The sequence below is a fragment of the Azolla caroliniana genome, unplaced genomic scaffold, assembly GCF_043228905.1.
Source record: "Azolla caroliniana isolate FFs.n. ecotype wild unplaced genomic scaffold, voAzoCaro1.0.p SCAF_14, whole genome shotgun sequence".
NCBI classification, from domain to species: domain Eukaryota; kingdom Viridiplantae; phylum Streptophyta; class Polypodiopsida; order Salviniales; family Salviniaceae; genus Azolla; species Azolla caroliniana.
In genome coordinates, this window is record NW_028230449.1 from 20,380,993 (window position 1) to 20,404,312 (window position 23,320).

Sequence of the window (23,320 nt, forward strand, 5' to 3'; positions counted from 1 at the left end):
CAAAAAAACAAAAAAAAAAGGTTGTGCGCGTGTTTTGAGAAATTCTGAATGTACCCCTCTCCTTGTGTCCAAGTGCTCTTTTTGCCTCCAGAATTTCTCCCCATGGATGGATATCATATGGAGAAGCACTAGCCTTTGAGAGCCAATCGTTTCCGTGGCTCAGACATTGTACAACCTCATTACTGAGAGATGACCATCACATTTGGAACTTCATGTACCATGTGTGAGGGTTGTTTAAGGACTTGTGATAAGGGAATAGCTTGTATCATAAATCAAAGGCAAATGGCCGTGGACAATCAAGGGATGAATCAAGCATGCGCCAATTTGGTGAAATCACGAAAATTTAGGGACTTTTTGGGGAATAAAAGAACACCCCAAAGGATGAGTCAATTGAAGCTAGGTTATTGTCATATTCACAAGGGTACCTAGAGAACTTGATGTGAAAGGGTAAATTTGGTTGGAAAACAAGCTTGACCAAATTTGCACATAGTTCTCATCATCTTTGGAATTCACCTGTAAGCCTTTAACTCTCTTTTTCTATTATTTAGCCTTAATTCCCCAAATACTTTATTTGACAGCATTGGGATGAATCACATATGTCAATATTTCCAAAATCTAAAGAAAGAAGTCACCATACTCTAACACTCTTAGCCAAGCTTATGGAATGTTTAACTAAACGAAGAGTGGGATTGTCATAAGTTTTGAGGTTGTCTTGGATAGAAGACTTTGCCACAATTAATGGGAGGAGGGGTTGTGTTATTTCAAAAGGGGAAATATTAATGTTCAAAAGGGCAAATTTAGATAGTTTTCATGTCATCAATTCATGGGACACGTTTTCAAGACGTGAACAAGTTTTTAACAAGATTTTGAGGATGTTGGAAGGAGGGGAAATGGGTTCTCAAAAGTTTGTAATTTCAACAATGCCACATATATGCGTTTCTAAATTTGAAGTCTATGTGATGTCCAAATTAGTATACGACCATTGGCTAATATTACCTACATTTGAGAACCTTTAAATTATCCTAACATTAATAATTATACATGTATGCATAACCCATATGAGTGTTGGTGCTACCAAAATATCATTCAATCAATTGCACCTCATGTGATGGAATAAATATTTTGACTTTATGGATCAATGGAGTTGCAATGTCCTCACGCTGTTTTGCGCTAAAAGATGATGTTTTGGGAGATTTTTCAAAAGTATTGCAAATAATCCATGACATATGATAAAGCTAGTGTCAATTGCCTCACTTTTGATATTATATTGCAACTAATAGTCCATAAGGTTTCACATGAGCAAGGTATCAAGTATTCTTGTCTTCTACCTTTGTTGAAGCTCAAGAGATAGTAAAAAAATATTTACAATGAAGATATTGAGCCACTGTGTCGGCAACTATGCCCATGTTCTAGAGACAATAAAGGTGATAGAAAGGGATCACATAAGATAGAATGCAACACCCACCTCGATAGATTAATTGCATTATTCCTAGTTATATCTTTATTTTCGAGAAACATCTGGCCATCTATAAATTTGGTATTATATGTTCTTGCACAATTATAATTCAAACACCACCCAACTCTACCAAATTCCTTGAATGTTTTGCATTCCCTATTTTTAATCGAAGTATTGCCTTTGGTCTACTTTGTTCTCAAAGAGAACACCACAATATTTTGCTTTTCAACATTAAAATTCTGAATTGTCTAATGTATTTGTTTGGATATATTCAATCATAGTTGTAACGTCATTCTTTAAAAACAAGATCAAAATTTTGTCCTTTTGTCGAGGCTCTCTAGTATCGATAGGGCTTAGGAACTATTATTTTCCTTATGTATAATGGGAATTTGGCCTACTACAATAGAAAGGATGCAAAGGTGAGGTTTATTTTAATAAGCTTGGATGGTTATAACATATGAAAGAATTGTAGTTTGTAGTAGAGTTGCATAAGTTTGTAGTAAAATTTGCTTGAACACGATGGAAATCTCACGCAAGGAACATAAGCCTACCAGTTCATGGGTTGATGGATACATTGGCCTACCTTTGGTGTTGTAAGGAATCCATAGTTCATATATCCATATACTAGTTGGAAACAAGGCGGTAAATTTATTCATGGTATGTAAAAGCGAGGCCTTGTTCAAGGTGGGGTGAGATCAACAATTTTTTTTACAAATTGAGCCAAGGCATACGTTACAAGGTGTATACATTAAGGATGACCAAGTAGGACAAAACGTAATATTTACAAAAAAACTGTGCAAATCGTAGACAAGAAACACGTTCCACGAAGGGTGATTGTATAATGTAGGACTTATTATGAACACTAGAAGCTACTCATGTATGCTGATGATGCGACTGAACCTACGGAATTTGAAGAATTTATATCAGAATGGATCATCCCATTAGATTTGGTCCTTTGGGTTACATAATCTCCATCATAGCTTTTAGTGAACACAACTTCTTCCTCATGTATTATGTTACCATATTCATATCCAGATTGTTTACAAATATTTAGGAGTGTTCCAGCCACTTCCTTCATTGGCGGTCGATCGTCTTTCTCTTCTTGAAGACAAGTGAACGCAAGTTCGAGCACGGATTTGACCATTTTTTCCACTTGTGGATCGTTTGCAATATCCAAAGAGGGGTCCACAAGCTCCTTCCAAACCCCACTCGCAATCTTTGTTAATGCTAGACTTGAAAGATTTATCTCCCCCCTTTTCCTAGACGTGTCCACAGCGGCTTGGGCAGACACAAGCTCAACAAGCACAACCCCGAAGCTATAGACGTCGCTTTTATCCGTGAGTTGATAGCACTTGTGATAGTCTGGATCTACATACCCAGGGGTCCCTTGAGGAGCTGTCGAAATGTGAGTCACGTTGAGTGGCACAAGCCTTGAAAGCCCGAAATCGGCCACTTTCACATGCAATTCATCATCTAGCAAGAGGTTTGTTGTTTTCACATCCCGGTGATATATGGGCGGGTGAACATTGTTGTGAAGATAAGATAAAGCTTGTGCAGTTTCACAAGCTATGCCAAGTCGAACCTTCCATGATAAAGTGCTTGATGACGTCCCGCCCGAATTTTCACTGTGAAGTTGATCCCACACCGTGCCTTTTGACGCATACTCGAAGACTAGCAACAAGTCTCGGTCGTCTTGACAACAGAAACCATATAGCCTCACCAGGTTCGGGTGGCGGAAGCTCGACAGGATCTGCATCTCATTGTAGAATTGATCCATCCTCCGGAAGTTGTCATGGTAGAGCCTCTTGATGGCCACCTTGTGTCCATTGGGGAGGACCCCTAGGAACACGACGCCGAACCCTCCATCTCCTATCATGTTATCCTCGGAGAACGAGCCCGTGGCATTCACGAGTTCTTCGTACGCGAACTCTTTCACGTTCGGGGAGATGGGGCCAAACTTGGAGGAAAGAGTGAGGGCTCGCCGTGTCCACAACTTGTTGTTGTTGTGGCTAGACTTGCGAGGAGTGTCAGCACCACCTTCGCCTAGGCCTAGGGGGAGACCTCGCCTATGCTTCCACTCTTGCCGATGTAGGTATCGTCGTCTTCTTCTTCGCAAGAGTATCACCAAGGCCAAGATGAAGCCCACTACTCCTAGGGTTATACCTAGCCCTAGGACTATCTTCTTCCATAACCCTAGAACATCTCAAGGTATCACACCACACACATACATACTTAGTCTCATGTCACATGTGCCTCCTGTCTGAAGTAAATAAAAAGAAGAAGCTGTAGCTACTGCTAGCTAGCTTTCATGAAATAAATGGACATGAAAGAGAGAGGGAGAGAGAGAGAGAGAGAGAGAGAGAGAGAGATGAGATTACAGTTGCATACCTGCATGAGGACAGACAGTCGAGGTGATCTTACTCCCGTTGGAACAAATGCATTGGAAATCTGAATCAGTTGATGATGAGTCATAGCCACAGTTACCACCAGATTGTTGGCAGCTTACACATTTTTCACTGTTAGAGAGCTTATTATCTTGCCATGTGAGTTGAATCATCCCGAATTTCCATTGGGGATAATCCTTTGCCTCCAGACTGTCTTCGGTAGGGCTCACGATCAATTGGAAATGCGAGCATTTCTTGGTTTTCATCATGGAAGGAACTTCCAATTCCTGTTGTGGATGCAGCTGCATGCATCTGGTCGTATTATAGAGGTCCTGCGAAAAATGGCTGGGATCACTACAATTGGCAGTATAATTTTGGCAGGCAGTGGTATTTTGGTGCTTGGGATCGGGGGTGGAGCAATTGAAGAGCAAAAAGATGTTATTACGAGAGAAGTTGAAGCTCTTCAACATGTGATCGGCCTCTAAATTTATGCTGGAACTGGGGAGGTATTGACCTAATTGGGCTGAGGGAATCGGCTGGCAAATCTGTGAGTTGTTCTCGCTCGAGCCGGAGGTAGAGTAGTTATAATCAACTTTTGAATTCCAGGTAAGGCTGATGTAGTTACTGTCAGAAATGACTTTACCCTTCCTAATGCCAATCACAATGGCACCTGTTTCTCGTTTTGTTTCATCAGAATGGAGGGTGCGATTGAGTCCGCTCCATTGGAGAGAACTGCTGGAATTGTACGAGAAGCGGAACGCGGAGGATGCACCGCAACCTTCTTCGATTCCGAAGGGGTACGAGACTTGGATCGGCGGAATCGCATTCGAAACAGTGAAATTCTGAGGCAGGCATCCGGAGTTCTTATTAGATCCACCTTCTGCAATCGCCATGGCCATGGCCATGGCACTGAAGAAGAAGACCAAGGAGGAGGACCAAGGAGAATCCTCCATGGCAGGAGGTACTATGTGACAGCTTGGGAACCCTTTCCTTCTTCCATTCATTCTTTTTTCCTTTGATTCCCTACTTGATCTATCAGCCTGAGATCTCTTCCTCTTCTTCTTCTTCTTCTTCTTCTTCTTCTTGCTTATTTTTCTATTATCTATTTCTCTGGGTTTTGGTCATATGCTTGACTGGATCAAAAGCAAAACAGAGAAAATAGTACTTCCACAAGGAATATGTTAAAATTATGGTATCTCTTCTCGTGGGTCATCATGACACATAATCTTTTGGCTTTCTTTTTTTTCAAGCAATATATAGCCTTTGTTCCCATCATGTGTTCTAAACATGCTCAAGCCTCCTAGAGTTCCTTTTTACATAAGCCCCCTGTCCCATGTCTCGAACTTCATTAAGACATCAAACCCAAAAAACCCTTCTTCGTTATAATTGTTTGGCTCTGACTGAATAAGCTTCTTGTGAGTGTCGTTATTACAAGCTTTCTCAAAGTATGATCGTTGTCAATGTGAGTCATTGGAATACTGGTTTAAACGTTAAATTGTTTTTTTAAGTCTTTGGAAATGTTTCCCTTGGCTTGATGTCACACAAGTGGCTCGGTAAGAAAACATCTCTCTTGAGTTTGTGCATGTGCCCATGCAAGAATAAAAATGGGGAAGTTGTGCTTACATAATGAGCTTGTAATGTCTCAACCCCATGATTGATCATTTATTTGGTATCTCTCTTTATTTATAGCAACCACCCACAATCCCATGCATTTTCTTAAGAAGCATTACTTGTTATTAATGTATAAATAATGTTCTTAAATCCTTTATTATGCTTCTTCAACACATATTCAAAACAATGGTTTCTAATTTCCAGCTTGGGAGACCATTCTACGTTAAGTTGACTATGCTAATAGCTATGACCCTTCCATCAAAAGCCATAACACCCTTGTGTATGCACTCTTATATCATATTGCCATTGTGATCGCTATAAGTATAATCAAACTCATTGACAAAGATATGTGCATGTACAAAAGTATATCAAATTCCTTACCCATGGATAGAGACATTATGCTTTTAGCTATGACCCTTCCATCAAAAGCCATAACACCCTTGTGTATGCACTCCCGTATCATATTCCCATTGTGATCGCTATAAGTATAATCAAATTCATCGACAGAGACATGCACATGTACAAAAGTATTTCAAATTCCTTACCCATGGAGAGAGACATTTGTGTGTGCGTGTTACTGGGACCTATTATAAAATTCACAAAATAGAAACATATAATATGATCAATACTTCGAAATTTGAACCAAAAAAACAATAAGATGCTCAAAAATATAGTACTTATAAAAACGTGGAGAAGAGGTCTAGTAGTAGGTGCCGCGCTTTCATAGTAGATCATTTCCACAATTCTCATCTGTAAAATGTAAGACTTATACAAACGGGGAGAGGTCTTGAACTAGGTGCCAAGCTTTGACAATAGATAATTTGCACATTTCTCTTGGCATTATTCCAAACAATTCCAATCTAAAATACAATGTCAAGCCCATTTTCGCTAAACTTGTGTCATGTTTATTATCTCATGATAATTGCATCAAACCATCACACTTCTGCAATGGGTTGATTTTTTTACACATCTACACTTGTGTACTCTCTAGTGGTATAGGAACATGACGCCTACAACAAAAACTTCAAATATATCCCTTGCACTAACATAGCATCCGCAGTAGTTTAAGAGAGATCACTAAACACAACATAGACCCCAAAAATAGTAAAGCAAAATGTCAACCAATAGCAATGCTAATAAATTTTAACATTAAGTGATTTGTATGGTCCGAACTCGACATATAATATTTAAAATTTGAAAATGAGTTCGTATAATAAAATATCAAACTAAATTTGAAATAGCTTGATATAGTAATATAATCCAAAGATATCTAAAATTTTAAAGCATGGCCCAATACCCTAGTGCAACGATGTGACAATGGACTCTCACAAGGTTCAGCATTGTTCATTTTTATGCAATGGCTATCACTAACCTAGTCAATTTAAGAAATTTAGTACCTACAAACTGCAACAATGTTATTATGTATCTATGCACGCAAACATCGTATATACTTTATTTAAAAGAGAGCTATTAAAGACGCTGACCACAAGGTTTCTTCACAAACTTTAGTTATCTAATTCTGTTAAACAAAACTCTTCATTGCTATCAATATTATGAGAGAGATTATAATTCTTATTGAGAAAAATATATCAGGCATGTTTTGGTTGAAATTCTTACTTATATCTAGACTACCATGCTTGTTGGAATTTAGTAAATATTGCGTGTTGATTGTTCTGCTTTGAAGCTGTCATCCAAAGACTGTTCTTCTTGAATCTGTCCAAAAAAATATGCCTTTCATTTCTATATACTACATCACCTACACATTGATGATATCAGCCCACATGAGGACCATACTTGAGCAAGGAGAGTAAATGAATTATAGTCAGAAAATCGTCTAAAACTGACAGTGAGTCCTCTTACAATCATAATGTACTTCCTCAACCTCATATTGTTAAAGATGCAAAGTTTCGCTTCTTTAAATACATGGACCCATTGTCTTAGGTTCAAATCACCTTCGCACTTTTTCTAGTTATACCTCATATTGCACGAGGGAACCTGAAAATACGGCAAAACCCCCTCATTTATAAAACAAGTGAGACCAAAAAGAAATAAATGTGAGACTAAAAATAGCATAGTTGTGCCATTCATCTCATTGAAGAGACAGCGAGCATATAACAATTGTCCTGATGAGATTTGAGAAAAATGATACACAGACTTGATGCATGTGTAGGCAAGAAACTTACCAGTACACAAGCGAATGGCTCAAGATACCTTGGTTGGATGCCAGAAGAGCCAACATAACATCTGAAATTGGAAAGCATTACTACATGCAAAATATTATATAAGAACGTGATCATATCAGATGTAGTAGAGTTTTGGTTGATTGGCCACACCTTATACATGTGGCAGGTGCAGTTTTCCATTAACATTGTAACACACCTTTTGACAATATCCCAAGTAATCATTTCATATGGAAAAGTTTCATCTTAGGCAACAAAGTTTTCCACACAATGAGCAAAATAGTCCTTTTATGCAGTGGCGTTTTCACGATTGCAGCAGACAATGGACACATGGAGTATTCAAGCAACAACAACAAAACAACTGAGCAGGAGAATGGCCGTTGTGTTTAGTGCCACCAATCTTCCATTAACAGACCTTTAAGCAATATCCCAAGTAAACATTACCAAAGGAAAAAGTCTTCGTTTACGCAACAAATGTTTCCACACCAACTTGTTTAGATCAAACCAAGGGAAAAGACAAAACCAATATTTTCAAGAAACAAAGCAGATATTTTAGGAACATTTCGAGTTTCAGAGGGCAATTGCAGAAAATAAAAAGCTGTTGTTTGCACAGCGAATCAGTGTGAGTTCGTCATCCAGTTACATTTTTGCACAAGTTCAAGGCTCCTAGCAAAATGCAACCTCACACCTGCAGTGTGATGGCTATCAACTATGCAGCCAGTAAGTACAATGAACAATACTTGCAGAAAATATAAAGGTGTTTGCACAGTCAATCAGTGCAAATTCGCCCTCCAGTTTACAATTTTGCAAAAGTTCAAGGATCCTAGCAAATTCCAACCTCACACCTGCAGTGTGATGGCCATCAACTATGTAGCCAGGGTGTCCAACTGTTCATGTCATGCAACACAGATCCTGAAGAATGTAGTGGTGCAAGACCTCCACCATGTTTCTCCAGGATGATTCGAGCTGTCATGAGGAAAGCTGGACTTACCCATTCCAACAAGAACTGTCTTAATGCCATGACTCGGACATTGCTGAAGCGCATTCCAGCACCTCATAATTATTTACCAAGAAGGTATTTAAGCATTTGCCCCACACATAGCCAGAAGTCTTATGTCGATGGCCCCTTCAAACACTAAAGGCATGCTGCTGACATCTTGCTTCTGAAATGGAAACAATGATTTAATTTGTGGCTACCAGTGCCTGCAATTGTGGTCTCGACAACATAGCTGCCTGCACTCAACAGAAAGCTTGACCATTGACCACTGGTCTCTGCCTTCAACAAACTCATTTGCATTTCTTCCTTAAAAATATCATTGAGCTATTTTGGGAATGTTATTAATTGCACGGCTGATTTTTAACATTCACCATACAAAGCATTATAAAAGCCTATTGTTTTCCTTTAAAAATATCGGTGACCTATTTTGGCATGATTACTATTTTTGTGGGTTCCCCCAAACCAAAGACTTATGTGAGTAACATGCCTCAATGCAGAATGTACCTGACCTTGTAGATCACTTCTACCTAAGTCCAGGTGTCATCTTTATTTATATACTAGAATCTCCTTTTCGGGGGGAAAGGCTGGATTGTAAGCATAGATAATCTAAACAATATTATCAGCGGACATCTGGTTCGAATCTATCTATAATTGCAAACCCCACTATACCTTGTTAGCAAAGATCTTTAAAAGAAGGGCAGTGAATAGCTGCCAATCCTCGAGCCATGCTTCTCTACCAAAGGAATTACATGTGTATACTCCCAGTAGAAGCATTCCAAGGTTACAGATATATGCAACAAGAACTGATTGTACTAGGATAAGCAGTGTATATGCATAGACCATATCACTAATTTCCAGTATTGCAGCTTAAGTTTAATCTACTCAAGAATGCAGTACACTTGATCTCATGCGGATACATTCCATGCACAACGATACCAAGATTCTGAACCAATACGTTGGGGAAATAACATGTCCTTGACAGGCATGTATGCTCTGGATCCATTATCTATGACTGAAGATTTAGTAGGGTTTTGGACATTTCAATTTCATATTTACTTTCAATTTCCAGGATTTGCTATGTTGTCTATGCTAAAGTTTAGTGATTTGTGTTCTTTTAGCATATTTGTTATATCATACCGAGGAACAAAAAATACAATGCACTATCAAAACACAATCGTACTGCATCATACAATTTTGTAAAATCGTATGATGCTTGGAACAAAACCATACTTTGAAGTGGAAGTGCAAAAAAATAGCTCTTTAGGAGATTTGGACAATTACCAATTCTGCAACACAGAACTAATCATTGTTAGCATGAATAATTTGGACTCTTGCGAAAACTCAATTGCTGAACCACTCCACCATGGGACTTAATAATGAGTCAGCCCATTTAGAGCTTCATATAACTCCATTAAACATACCATTTTCTATGCAATGCTTCATATCGTGCAAGTATTGTGTTACTATGGCAATTAACTTATCCCAAAATGCAAAGCCTAGAAGTTTGAGGATAGAAATAGAGGCAGAAATAAACAAGAAGTTAAAAGATATATCCTAATGCAAGTTCTTGGAGTTGATAACACATCAAATCAGCATTCTGGTTGACAAGTATTTTTCTTGTATCTAATGCTACTCTTTAGAAAAACAACTCTTCTCTGGTACAAGGTACATCACAGGCGATTATCCACTTATCTGTATTCTGCTTGAGATTCCTTTCTGTCCATATAATGAAGCAAATACCATGCTACATTCAGAATATGACCTTATCTTGTGAATGGACAATTGCATCTCTGACCATTGATTGAAACCAATTGCGAGATACGCAACTATTGTCAACATTAAGAAAGCATCTTCAAGTCAATTGTAGCAAATCATCTATCTAGCCTTGCTATGTAACATGAGATAACACAAGATGAGACAAAGTGCTTTGATTGTTGCAGCTATACCTTGAGGAGTTGACACTGGCTTACCAGTCTCTTTAGAGCGTGCACACATAAATCCATGTCCTTAACTCACCTTTCCATAGTCTCTTATCAAACTAAGAGTGCTAATCTCACTAAAAACAATCAAGCCTTCTTTTTGATATCGTTGAATTCATGTCATCCATATTAAGACAAAAACAAAAGCTCATTTGCAAACAAGTGTGGAAATAAATAACCAATAGCTCACCAGTGTCACAGTACAAACCAAGAGATATAATTTGGTAAAACTCCCCATAACCATTACAGAATGTATCACTTATACTGTAGTTCATTTAAATGCAGACAGTGCTGGATCTGAAATTCCTTGGAGAAAAGCTAGAAAGTGCATGATATGGATGTTTGTTATTGTTATAACAAAACCCTCAACATTTATATAGCACTGTCTGCACATAATTTGTACTACCGTATAAACTATATACGTTTTGTAATGGTTATGAGGAGTTTTAACAATTTTCAGTTAGTATTGTGACACTGGTGAGAATCGAATCATGAAAATGCATTTGTTTAAATTAACCAGACAAATGTACCGGTTACATGAAGACCCAATTGTTACCTTAAACAAACTCCGCCCAATACCACAATTCATTGCAAATACATAAAAAGACACATAGCCCTGGAAAGCAAGGTTGAAAGTGCTTGAAGGGGAATATTGATTTGAGCGAGAGTTAACATGTATGTGTGAGCGCACACACATGAAACATGTGGAGATTGTGTGTGTGTGTGTGCATGCATGCATATATGTGTGCATTTTCCGTACATGTGCGCAAGTGGGTGGGCATGCTATGCATGAACATATGTGCATGCATGCATGTACGGATGTACATATGTATGTATAAAAGAAAGAACATTTATGCATGTATGTATCAAAAAATACCTATTTGAAATCATTGATATAAAGTGTAAGATGGAGGGGAGATGGATAGAGACTGCCGGCTGGCCTCTACTCTCGAGTCACGTGGATATGAGTGCTTTGGGTCTTGTTTTAAACAGAAGCTTATGTCTGATCACTCCAATCACACGAAGCTCAACCTTCGGTGTCATCTGTTTCGGGTACTGGGTTCCGGAGTCATCATCCACATCCATGGGAGCTTCATCGTGAACCTTCTTCTGAAGCACAAGGAGGGGTTTCTTCAAGGCCACTTTCTTGCCTTGTAGCTGATGATATCCGATGGTGAGGTAGTATTCATCCTTCATATAAACATATCACAAATGAAAACATGTCTCTTCAACGTAAATATACCAAAGACTTCTCCTTCTCCACAAACAAATGTCTTCTACTTCTCCCTCTTGATAACTGAGGCAGACGTTATACTCTACCATCACATGCCTACATTACCTCTTCTACTTCTCCCTCTTGATAACTGATGCAGAGGTTATACTCTACCATCACATACCTACATTACCTCACCCCTTCACATATATACATGTGTGTGTTTACGAACAGACACAAATGCATATATAACAAAAGAGACATATATCATATAAAGGCTTCTTCTTCTTCTTCTTTCTTGTAAAATTTCTCGTGTATGATAGAGATAATAGTATCAGACATGTTACCTGCTGAGGAGAGCAGAGGGATCCCACAGGTAGGTTATGGAGGGGAAGATGTTGAGCAGAAGGTTGAATCTCCAGCACTCCCTGCAACTCCAGCAGCGCCCAATCAGAGCAATCCTTCCGATCACATCCACACTTCACGTGAATCTGCATTCTTCTTCTTTCTGTCTTCCTTGAGTCTTCGCTCTTTCGTAATCCTTCTATCTTCTTCCTTCCTTCTTCTGTCTTCTGTCTTCTGTCTTCTTCCTTCTTCCTTCTTCCACAGGAGTTCCTGTGTCTTCCTTCTTCCCCATGGGGTTTCCTTTATTTCATCGGAATACCCCTATTCTTTTCCTTATTTCCATAAATGCCCTCCCTCCTCCTCTTCCTCCTCCTTGGGAGCCAATGTATGTATGTATGTATGTATGTATGTATGTATTCCACACTCCTCCTCCTCCTCCTTCGCACTTTGTCATGTAATAGTGTGTAGTCCACGAGTTTGATCCCAGGTGATTCCCTCACTCCCCAGACCTCCCCATGCTAGAGATCTTATTCGAGAATCTTACACATATAGATGACGAGATTCTTTTGCCATATCTTTGTCGATCTGTTCTTGTTTACTTTTACTGTTTTGCTTTAGTTGCATTTATTTTGGTTCGTTGTTCTCGAAGACGAGACAACCTTTCTAAGATGTAGTATTCTCTTGTTTGGTCTTTGAATCAATTTCAGTCTCTTAAAAAGACATTAATCTTATTCCCTCCCTCTCTCTATATACCTAGGTTTTATCCCCACCATAGGCTATGTCCCATCTCATAGATTGTGATAGGTTTTCCATGGATTTCTAAAAGATATCTATCTCTCCCACTTACTCATACTCTCACTTCCATCATGAAACGAAACTCTATGACGCACCACCCAATGGATTGTCTTACTTTTTGAGCTTCCCATATCTTCTCTTCGGCACAATCTCAAGTCACTCAAAAGTCTTGCTCCCATTACACATTTGAACAAGGTTCTTTAATGGTAAAGGGGGTCCAAAGAAAGTTCTATAACAAAAACAAAGGTGAAATCAACAATTTTCCACCCAACAATGTTTTATTCTCTCATTGTCTTATCTTATTAGTAATTGAAATGTTGCCTTGCTAGTTAGTTAGCTTTTAGGCCATTGATATTATTGAAGGGTTAAAATCCTTAATTCAACATACATTTCCTATGCCATGTACCACTTCTCCAAAACATTGTTTGATGTTGGTATATAATGCTAAAAAGTGACAATCTCGAAGAAATTGTCACAAATATCTCGATTTTGGCCTAATAAAAAAATTTGATCCAAATTCTTTCCTGAGTATTAGGAAATTAAGAGAAAAGAATGTAAGTTAAATGGGAAGTTAGTAGAGTCTTATGTGTTTCTATTGAGGATTTTATCTCATTTTATTAATATTTGAGATGGAGAAAATAAAAAATGCCAACCAATCCAACTTAGATATATTGTTTCCCCCCACTCAATATTCGAATTATAACAAATGGATGTCCTTTTATGCTATGTTAAGATATATGAAATAATCATGTAGCATAATGAACTTGAGATGGAGAGATGTTATGAGCACATATGCATATACATATATGCATGTGCAATCTTAATTTAAGGAGTTACTCTCTTCATTGGGTTCTATAACTAATATCATGTATTTGCTTACAGATAAGTGTCTCGTTAGCCTCCCATAATTGAATGTCTATGAGCTTATAGCTATTAAGGAATTATTGTAACTTATTTATGAATATTTTGCATCTTGTCAAGTAGAGAGTTAAGACCACTATCATAGGTGACGACTATGTCATGCACTCTTATTTTTGGGAACAGGACATAACAAGGCTTCATCCGAAGTGTGATGGGCCTATGATCAACAATAGATGGGTCAGAGAGATCTACAGACCCCTAAATAAAAAGTGCAGTCACATTAATATATTGTGATTTAGACACAACTGAAATCTCTAACCATTTTTCTCCCAACAAAATATTCAGAAAGAGATCGGTGTTCAACGTGAAGGACTCTGCCCAAGTCTGAGTCCAAATCTCATTGGTCACAAATGGTCTCCTGTGGACATTAAAATGGTGTCTATCTATCTATCTATCTAAGCCTTCGATGTCTCGGCGTTTCGAGAAGGGTATTTTGGTAATTCTGGAAAAGGGCATTTTTTGTTGCTAATTCCGGAAAGGGTAATTGTTTTGGTACTTTTGTTCGACAAGGGTAGTTTGGTAATGCAAGAAGAAGAAGAAGGAAGACGATGAGCGATGGAAGCTCTGATGGATTCCTGCATGGCCAACAACGATCTACGCACAGCCAAGTCCCTCTTGGATCGATTCAAGACGATGAAGAAAACGGAGATGAAAAACTCGCCTTTCATCATCGCATCAAACACATTGTGTGCTTCTCTCATTCGTCTCTCTGTGAAGCTCGGTGACCCGAAAGGCGCAGTCGACCTCTTCTTTTTCACACAAACACAAGGTATTATTCTTCCCGATTCTTATGTATTTGTCGCAGCTCTTCAAGCATGTTCCTCATCATCAACAAGTTGCAGTAATGGTAGTAGTATACGTTGTAATAGAAATATCAGTAGCAATAGTAGCAGTAGAGATATTTGTAATAGTAGTGCAAACAATATAATTAGTAGTAGTAGTAGTAGTATTTGTCCTTTTTCTTCTTCTTCAGGAAACGGTAGTTGTGCACAACATTGCAGGCTCATTGAATTCCTCGTGGTTGAGAGAGGGTTGGAGTCTCATCTTGTTGTTGGAAACTCTCTCATCCACACGTATGTGAAATATGGTCTCTTTGAGGATGCGAGACACGTCTTTGATAGACTTGAAAGCGGCCGACGAAATGTTGTCACTTGGAGCTCGATGATGTCAGGTTATGCTACTTATGGCCATTCTGATGAGGCCTTTCGCCTCTTTCAACACATGCAATGTGAGGGTAGTGTGGCACGTAACAAAGTCCCATTCATTTGTGTCTTGAAATCATGCCCATCATTGCATATAGGAAAGACTCTACACATGTATGTGGTGGCTAATGGCATGGACTCAGACATTGTTGTTCGGAATGCTTTGATCGAGATGTATGCAAAATGTGGTAGTTTGAATCTCTCTCATTCAGTGTTTAATCAATCTCTTATTTTGGATGTGGTCACTTTTGGCTCAATGATGGGTGGGTTTATTAAGCACAACCAATTTGAGGAAGCTTTGAAGCTCTTTGAAAGAATGCTCGAAAGTTCTATCCAGCCAAATGAGGTCATTTTTGTGTATGCATTTAAAACATGCTCAATGTTAGGATCTCTTGATGATGGGAAGTTGATCCATAGCCTTCTTATAGAAGACAATATTCCATTCCATGGAACCATTGGGAACACTTTAATTGATATGTATGGGAACCTTGGGAGCCTCGAAGATGCATTTCGTGTCTTCGATCGGTCACCCAAAGGAGATGTTGTGACTTGGAGTGCATTGATTTCGGCTTGTTCTCTTCATAACCAAGACAAAGAAGCACTCCAACTCTTTGATAAGATGCGGGAAACTAGTGGTATAGATCCAGATCACATCATTTTTACTTGTACCCTGAAAGCTTGCTCTAATATTTCAGCTCTTCGCAAGGGACAAATGATTCACATCCATCTCATCAAATCAGGTATTGGATTTGAACTGTCTAGTAGCAATACCCTTATTGATCTCTACATAAAATGTGGGCGTCTTGAAGACGCATGTAGGATGTTTAATAGGTCTGCTAAAAAATCAGTGGTCACATGGAATACCATCATATTAGGGTGCTGTGAATGTGGGCAATTCTTTTTAGCCAAAAAATATTTCATTGAAATGCAACAGAGAGGAATTGAACCCAACACCATGACTTTTTCATGCCTACTTTTAACATGTAGTCACATGGGTCGAGTGAGAGATGGCCTTAGCTTTTATAAAGTGATGTGTGAGGATCATGGAATGGCCCCTGAGCTCGGTCATTTCGTTTCTCTTGTTCATCTTCTTGGACATACAGGACACTTGGATGACGCCAAATGCCTTCTTGCAACCATGCCTTATGGGCCTGGTGTAGTAGGATGGAGATCTTTGTTAAGCCAATGTGGAGCTCATGGTAATGTAAAGCTAGGTCAACAATGCTTTGAAAGTGTGTCATTAGGAGATCAGAGAGAAGCGGCTGGATATGTGCTGATGTCAACAATGCATCTGCATCCTGATACTCGAGTTGAAGTAGAAGAAATGAGAAAATATGTCAATGCATGGAAAAAACCAGCGCAAGCTTTCATCGAGGTTGATGGTAAAGTGCACAGTTTCAATGTGGGTGAGGAATGCCATCCTGAAATTCATAATGTTCATGAGAAGTTAAAGCAGATGTGGGCAAAGATGGTGGAAGAAGGTTACTTGCATAGATGGTGATATGTATATATACATATAACATGATATGATATTCGACAAATTTAATATGCATAGATGGGGATGTGATGTTATGTGTAACTATACAGTGACATGATGGTTTACAAAGATTACATACATGTAGAGGTATTGTCTACATACAGGAATAGGATGAACATGAAATCATGTTGCTTCTATGTCCTAATGGAGTATTGGTTGTCAATTACGTAGTTGAAACTCAGTTCTCAAATTGTTCGTTGATGAGTTTTTTTCTGCCGGAGAAGGCACATTTATTTGGGGGAGTTTGTTTTGCCTAAACAAGGGGACGCTAGAACGGTTGATATATATATATATATATATATATATATATATATATAGATATCACGATTCAAGAGAGTTGTTTCACTGAAAGAAGGGCTTAGGAGACCTCAGAAGTGTTGCAAATTGAATTCCTATTTGCATGCGGAGACCTCAGAAGTTTTTGGGCTGAAAAAGCTCATCAGCTTGTGGAACAATAGCTCTCATTTATGGTGTATTTGTAAAAGATGATTGCACTATCAAGGCTGAAGGTTGTGAGAAGATCCATATTTATGGAGTATGTCTATGTATGTGGACTAACGGGACTATATATGGGCTGACATTAACAGTATGCTGATGCATCTGTCAGTGTTACTTTCATGCTAATTGGAGTAACTCTATACGTGTGGATTAACAGAATTGTGTATATGAACTGACATTAACAATATGCTAATGCATCTCTCAGTCTTACCCTAATGCTAAAGCTATTCAAGCATTGCACTAAATTGATGCAGTGAATTGATACAAAGGAAAGAGTTTGAGCTGATCTAGTTTATTAGTGATACTTGAACTCTACATTTCATGGGGAAGCAAGGATACTCCCCCCATAAACTTGTTTTATAACAACATTCTCAAAAAAGAACCTCATGTAACAATTCTGGCCTTGTGACTCGAGTCATAGGGTAACTTGGTAGATTTGCCGGGTGCATCCTCCATTTCAAAGCAATTTATCATTTATAAACGGCAACCAAGTTAGAAGTGATCATTTGAGCATTCTTACTTTATTGGTATGCATGCAAATCTGGTATTCTCGTGCTAGATTCTACCTTGTTTTAATATTTCTTTTGCAAGCTGAGCCGTTTCATACAATGTACTATGCCCCAACCAAGACAACACGCTTGTCATGTTGTGTAGCTTACGTATGTCATGGAAGGTGTGATATGATGACTATCAATTTTGTGGATTTTTGTCGTATTGCACTTAATACTTAGTAATAATGAACATTAAACTGTACAACATCAATAGCTTATGAAAATGTATTGCACCTTGAAAATATTCAGAGATTTAAATGTGACAATTTGAAATTTGAATACTAAAATTAAAGAGCATCAAGAAACCTTGAAATGGATAAAAGAGTTTTAAAGCTTTCAGTAACAATTGTTGGAAGCTGTTATAATGAACATTACCTTTGAACAAGGGCAACAAAACCAAAAAATTATTAAAAGATTTATAACAAGATTCAAATTTCAAAACAAAACCATGAATCACAAGTTGAATTATGCAATAGAAAAAGATAAATCTGGAGAGGTTTCTGTAGACTAGCCTACATTCTCATATAGCTTGGTAATTTCATAAACACAAATTTCATCGAATTGTTTGTCAAATCTCTACAATATGTTGTATACAAAGAGAGCATGTTAATGACCAAGTGTTCTCAAAGCTTGAAGCAATTTTACAGAAAAAATCAAGAATCATATTTTGTATTATGTGAAGATAAGGTAATTCTCGTGAGATTTTGGAAGACTAGCCTATGTTCTCATATACCTTTAGACTTTCATAACTACAACATTCCCCCAACTGTTTATCTATTAATTTTGTGTTTTGAAGGTTTTTTTCGGTGATAGAGCCCAAGGGAGAGGAAACTATAAGCATTTCTTGGGGTATCACGAATGATGAAGACAAAGTGAAGAGATGATAATGAAGTGGGCTATGACCCGATATTACTAAGGAGTGATGCCTCAATCTATAGACATATGTAATTGACAATAGAAACTATAACTCTGGTTGCTATTTCTATGTATGAAAACCAAGGCAACATGTATTTTGCCTCAAAGGAAGGCCTCAAAGCATTCCATCAGATGCAGGATTTGTCAAGTTGGTAAGGTGGGGAAGGGGACACAATGTTAGTTGATTTAGTGAAAACTTATGATTTTTGTAAACAATCGCCTTGGCTTGGCCAATTGTGACATTTGTTGGACAATAACACAAATAGAGAGGATGATTATTAATGTTCATGGGGGACCAATACAATGTATGGGATGGGGTGCAACTAGTATATGTACGTGCGTGCGTGCGTGCGTGTGTGTATTATTAAAACATCCACAAGAGATTGAATACGATTTTTGGTCTTTGATATGAGATAAATGTTTGATCATTTTAAGATATACTCTTTCCTTGAAAGACTGTGTAGGTCAATCAACACCAAATCATATTTACTGAAACACACAAACACATGCATTCTCTCTCACCATCCACACTGACAACACATGATTGATTATATTTGTCTCTCGTGGACGATAATAATATATTTATCCATTTGAATATCACATTCATTACAATGTTCCACCTTCGACCACATTTAGGGTTTGCTTTCCCACATTTTCAAACCAAAGTGATCCCTACATACAATACTTGAGTTTTGTTTTTTGAAATATGATAAATAAAATCTCTTTTAATTGGCATTTTCACCTTATTTGTGGTTAATTGACACATATATATGTTTGCCACCCCTTAGTGTGAAAATAGTAATGAAAGGAACATTATATTTAGGGAAAAGTACCAGGATACCCCTGGAAGTTTGTCTATTTACCAGAATGCCCCTGGAAGTTCCAAATTTACCAAACTACCTCAATGTGCAAAAAATTACACTTTATAAAGTATTTATACACTCAAATCTACAAGCCCTAGTTACCAAAGATGGAAGAAATGGACTCGAACTAGCCCTATTTACCAAAGATTTGAGTGTATAATTACTTTTATAAAGTGTAATTTTTTGGACATAGGGGTAGTTTGGTAAATTTGGAACTTCTAGGGGCATTCTAGTAAATAGACGAACTTCCAGGGGTATCCTGGTACTTTTCCCTTATATTTATTGCAACCATTGAATAATGAATTAATGAGCATATTTTGTCTATTACACGTAATCACTAGGTAATGCCAATATATCTTTAGTGAATTGTTGGTCGTGGTCATATGATGGTGTCATTGAGAATGACCTTTTGACCATTAGGGCTATCGAGTTATTATGGTGCCTAGAAAAAAAGAGTTATTATGTCGGCTATGACAACTAGTTATAGTAACTTAGGCACATGGAATGGCGTGTGTTGTGGTATCGTTTTAAAGGCGTGTATCACACTTGTACCTTGTGGGACATAAAGAGGTTGAATATGACCATTGTATTTGAAGGTTCGAGGGATACAGAGACAATCAATTGTACAAAACCACCATCGTGCACAAATCGAAAGGTACGAATGGTTTGATTATGGTCGTCTTCAATCTATGATATCCTTTCACAATGGATCCATGGACAACAAAGCAAACCTTCACTTCGAGTTGTCTCCCATACGCAAGATGTTGTTTTCCCTCATGTTTGGTGTGTGCCGACCCTCTTTATTTATCAGGAAATTGGAGCATTGTTTCTATAGCTCCACTTGCTTTCACATTCCCTTTATTGGTTGTTGACATACTAATTAAGGCCTCATAAGGCACAATTAATTATGGAGCCTTTCATAAAAACTTTTTATACAAGCCTATAAAGGGGCGATTCGCAAACAAGCCTTTTAGCCATTAAAAGGCTTTTGAGTCATTAAAATTGTAAAATAAGCCATAGCTATCATCAATAAATCTTGCACAACATCATGACACGAAAGCGGAAAAATCATGAATCATCTATCATCACCATGTCATCAATATTATATACTACTTTATTTGACAAGGTTACCTTGTATATTATTATATTGTGCATGTGTTTATTGTGAGGGCTTGATGTATAAAACATGAATAAGATTGCATGGGCAGACAAGTTAGATGCATTCACGTAAAGAAGAATATATATATATGCACAAAAAGTAAATTAAAAGCTAGATAAATGATATTGTGACGGGAAATTATTGACACTAAGGTTGATACATGCAATTATGAACAAAAAATCATGCACACAAAGTTGATGAAAGCAAGTCATGAGATAAGTAACATATGTGTCAGTGATTGAAAAGGCCAATTTATGATAGAAGACTTGAAAATCTAAAGAAAGTGCACATGCATGATAATGAATATGAGAGTCACAAAAAGCTAATGGATCTTGAAATCGTGTCCAATGCTAGTCAGCCAAATGAGAAGTTGTCGCTCGGCCAAGTTTGTTTTTCTCGGAAATTTGAGACAAGAAGCCATTATTCGTCATAGGTTTGTTGTTGTAGATGCCTTTCGCGAGTTACAAAAAAGCTATTGGATCTTGAAATTGAACTAAACAATAAGTCGTCGCCATGACTAAGTTTGCTTTTCTTGGAAAGCGATTTATAGACACATGAGCAAGGACAAAAAGATAGGGAACCATTATTCGTTGTCAAAAGATTGTTGTAGAAGATGCCTTTTGTGACACATCAACATGGATCCGAGTCCAGAACAACACGAAGAAAGAGTGAAGAAATTGCCGCTAGTCATTGCATTCGGAGTGAGCATAGGTCACAAGAGCCTTGGGTTTGTGTGTCCTAGTTAGTTGTCCGCCTGCTTGCCCGTCCACTCACCCACTCGCCCAACAGGACCTTCTTGCTACCAATGACTTGTTGTGCCACATACACATGCGATCCTTCGACAAAATGTGTAATCATTTCAAGTGTATTTGATACGCTCCGCAATATGAACTTATGATCTGAATGCAATGTGAGTGTAGAGATTTAGTGACGCAATTTGACTCATATTTACACAGGTAGTAGTAGAAGAAGTAGGTTTAAAGGAAGACTAACTGACAAGGTAGGTTGAGAATAAGCTATACAAGGAGTTAGTTCCGAATACCTTAGATGATGTTCATTCTTCTTTGTGGCAAGGAGTGAATAAGGATGGATGAAGATGTGGAGTTTCGAACTCATTCCCACTCATATGAATGAAATTTGAATGTGTGTGTAGCAGGTAAGCACATATATGTATGTACATACAAGAGAGGGGACATACCAGCGTTTCTATTCGCTACCAAATACATAACAATTAGGCCTCTCGTGAGGAAATCACGGACATGGACGGTGTAGGACACATTTCGAATGGCGCGTGCGATCCTATCTATAAAAAGCACTATTCGATCTCTATCTATAAAAAGCACGTGCATAAAACGTCTGACGAGCCTCTGTCACATCTAACCCGGGCAGTGATGATGCCATTTTATTACCTAACCTAGACTTTTGTTACCGATATGGCATGAGGAGGTTCAATAAGTTGGAAGCAACAAATTGGTGCAAAAAGAGGAGCCACGTCCAACATTTCACAATAACTTATTGGTAGCTCCCCAAACACGACCAAAACACACACTGGCAGGCTACAGAGAGGTGCTCATCGTGCTAAGAGGCAGTTGCCAATATGTGACACTGAGAAGGTTCGGTGTTTGCATTGTGATGGTTTGACATTGACTTCAAGAGACTCCAATGCAAATTGCTGCAAAAATTGTGAGTGTATCTTGCCATCCTTTGAACAAGAGCCTTAATCGCATAGTTTTTTATTACATTACATCATGTGATTTTGTATTTATAATTATTATTTTTGATATTTTTGAGTAATTTTAGCATCTTTTTTAAACAATGGTGTCTTCCAAAATTTCAATCGGGTACCCAAGTTAGGTGCATGCACTCGGGTTAGGTTTAAGTGCCGGGTTAGGTTTAGGTACCTGGGTTAGGTTCATGCACTCGGGTTAGGTTTAGGTCTTATAGAATAGCTGGTAAAAGCTGAGTTAGGTGTGACAGAGGTTTGTCAGAGCCGGGTTAGACGTGACAAATCCGATTGTCAGACTCAGGTTAGACGTATACAGTAGAAGTCGCACAATGTGTATCATATTCTCTTTGCCAATAATGGCCTTGATGCAAATATTTGAGAGTATGCCAGATTTGGGTATGACCCTTGGTATGCAGACTCGTGCATTGCTTGTGAGCCTTTTCCTTCCAAATGGACACTTACTTTGATGGAGATGACAACTCGTGGTGTACAACACAACACAACACATGCCTATCACACCAAATTGGGTGAAGTGTATGAATTTTATCCTTCTTGTGATCATGATTCTTTCCATGGAAGGTAGGTGGTATGATGTTTTTCATCCAAATAGATGCGTTGAACCCCTCCTTGTGGAGGGGTCAACGTTGTGTTCTTGTATCGTGTCTAGTTCTTGATTGTCAAACTCCATATAGACATTAATGAACGGCTTTTTGAGAAGCTCATAAGATTTTTTAATCTCTTTCATCCTCCTTTGAATTGGAATTTAGCGAATAATCTCTTTGGAAAGTCCATAAGTTGTTAATGGAAAAGTTGAACATTCTCGTTCAAAACAATACAGTTACAACTAAGTGCATCCATATGGCCATTCGATTTCTCGATACCACTTTGATCTTTTGCCATGAATAAATGACCCAAAGAATGTAGCATAAAAGTTGTAATAGCAAAATATTTCCATGTTATCTGGGATTGTCTATTTGAAAATATAGAT

At 38.1% G+C, this 23,320-nt stretch overlaps 3 protein-coding genes across 3 annotated transcripts; 1 reads left to right on the plus strand and 2 right to left on the minus strand.

Annotated features, from left to right (window-relative positions):
- Positions 1-2,145: 2,145 nt before the first annotated feature.
- LOC147855840 (LEAF RUST 10 DISEASE-RESISTANCE LOCUS RECEPTOR-LIKE PROTEIN KINASE-like 1.2) lies at positions 2,146-4,901 on the minus strand. The gene is made up of 2 exons (XM_087330113.1): positions 3,845-4,901; positions 2,146-3,661 (listed from the first exon to the last, which is right to left on the minus strand). Exons 1-2 carry the CDS (start codon positions 4,842-4,844, stop codon positions 2,319-2,321), a joined length of 2,343 nt encoding a protein of 780 aa, XP_087186239.1. The 5' UTR covers positions 4,845-4,901; the 3' UTR covers positions 2,146-2,318.
- A 3,170-nt stretch (positions 4,902-8,071) lies between these two features.
- LOC147855841 (chromosome transmission fidelity-like protein) lies at positions 8,072-12,402 on the minus strand. The gene is made up of 2 exons (XM_087330825.1): positions 12,168-12,402; positions 8,072-11,798 (listed from the first exon to the last, which is right to left on the minus strand). Exons 1-2 carry the CDS (start codon positions 12,315-12,317, stop codon positions 11,562-11,564), a joined length of 387 nt encoding a protein of 128 aa, XP_087186951.1. The 5' UTR covers positions 12,318-12,402; the 3' UTR covers positions 8,072-11,561.
- Positions 12,403-14,414: 2,012 nt separating this feature from the next.
- Positions 14,415-17,402, plus strand: LOC147855842 (pentatricopeptide repeat-containing protein At2g33680-like). The gene has a single exon (XM_087330664.1). It carries the CDS (start codon positions 14,437-14,439, stop codon positions 16,582-16,584), a length of 2,148 nt encoding a protein of 715 aa, XP_087186790.1. The 5' UTR covers positions 14,415-14,436; the 3' UTR covers positions 16,585-17,402.
- Positions 17,403-23,320: the final 5,918 nt, after the last annotated feature.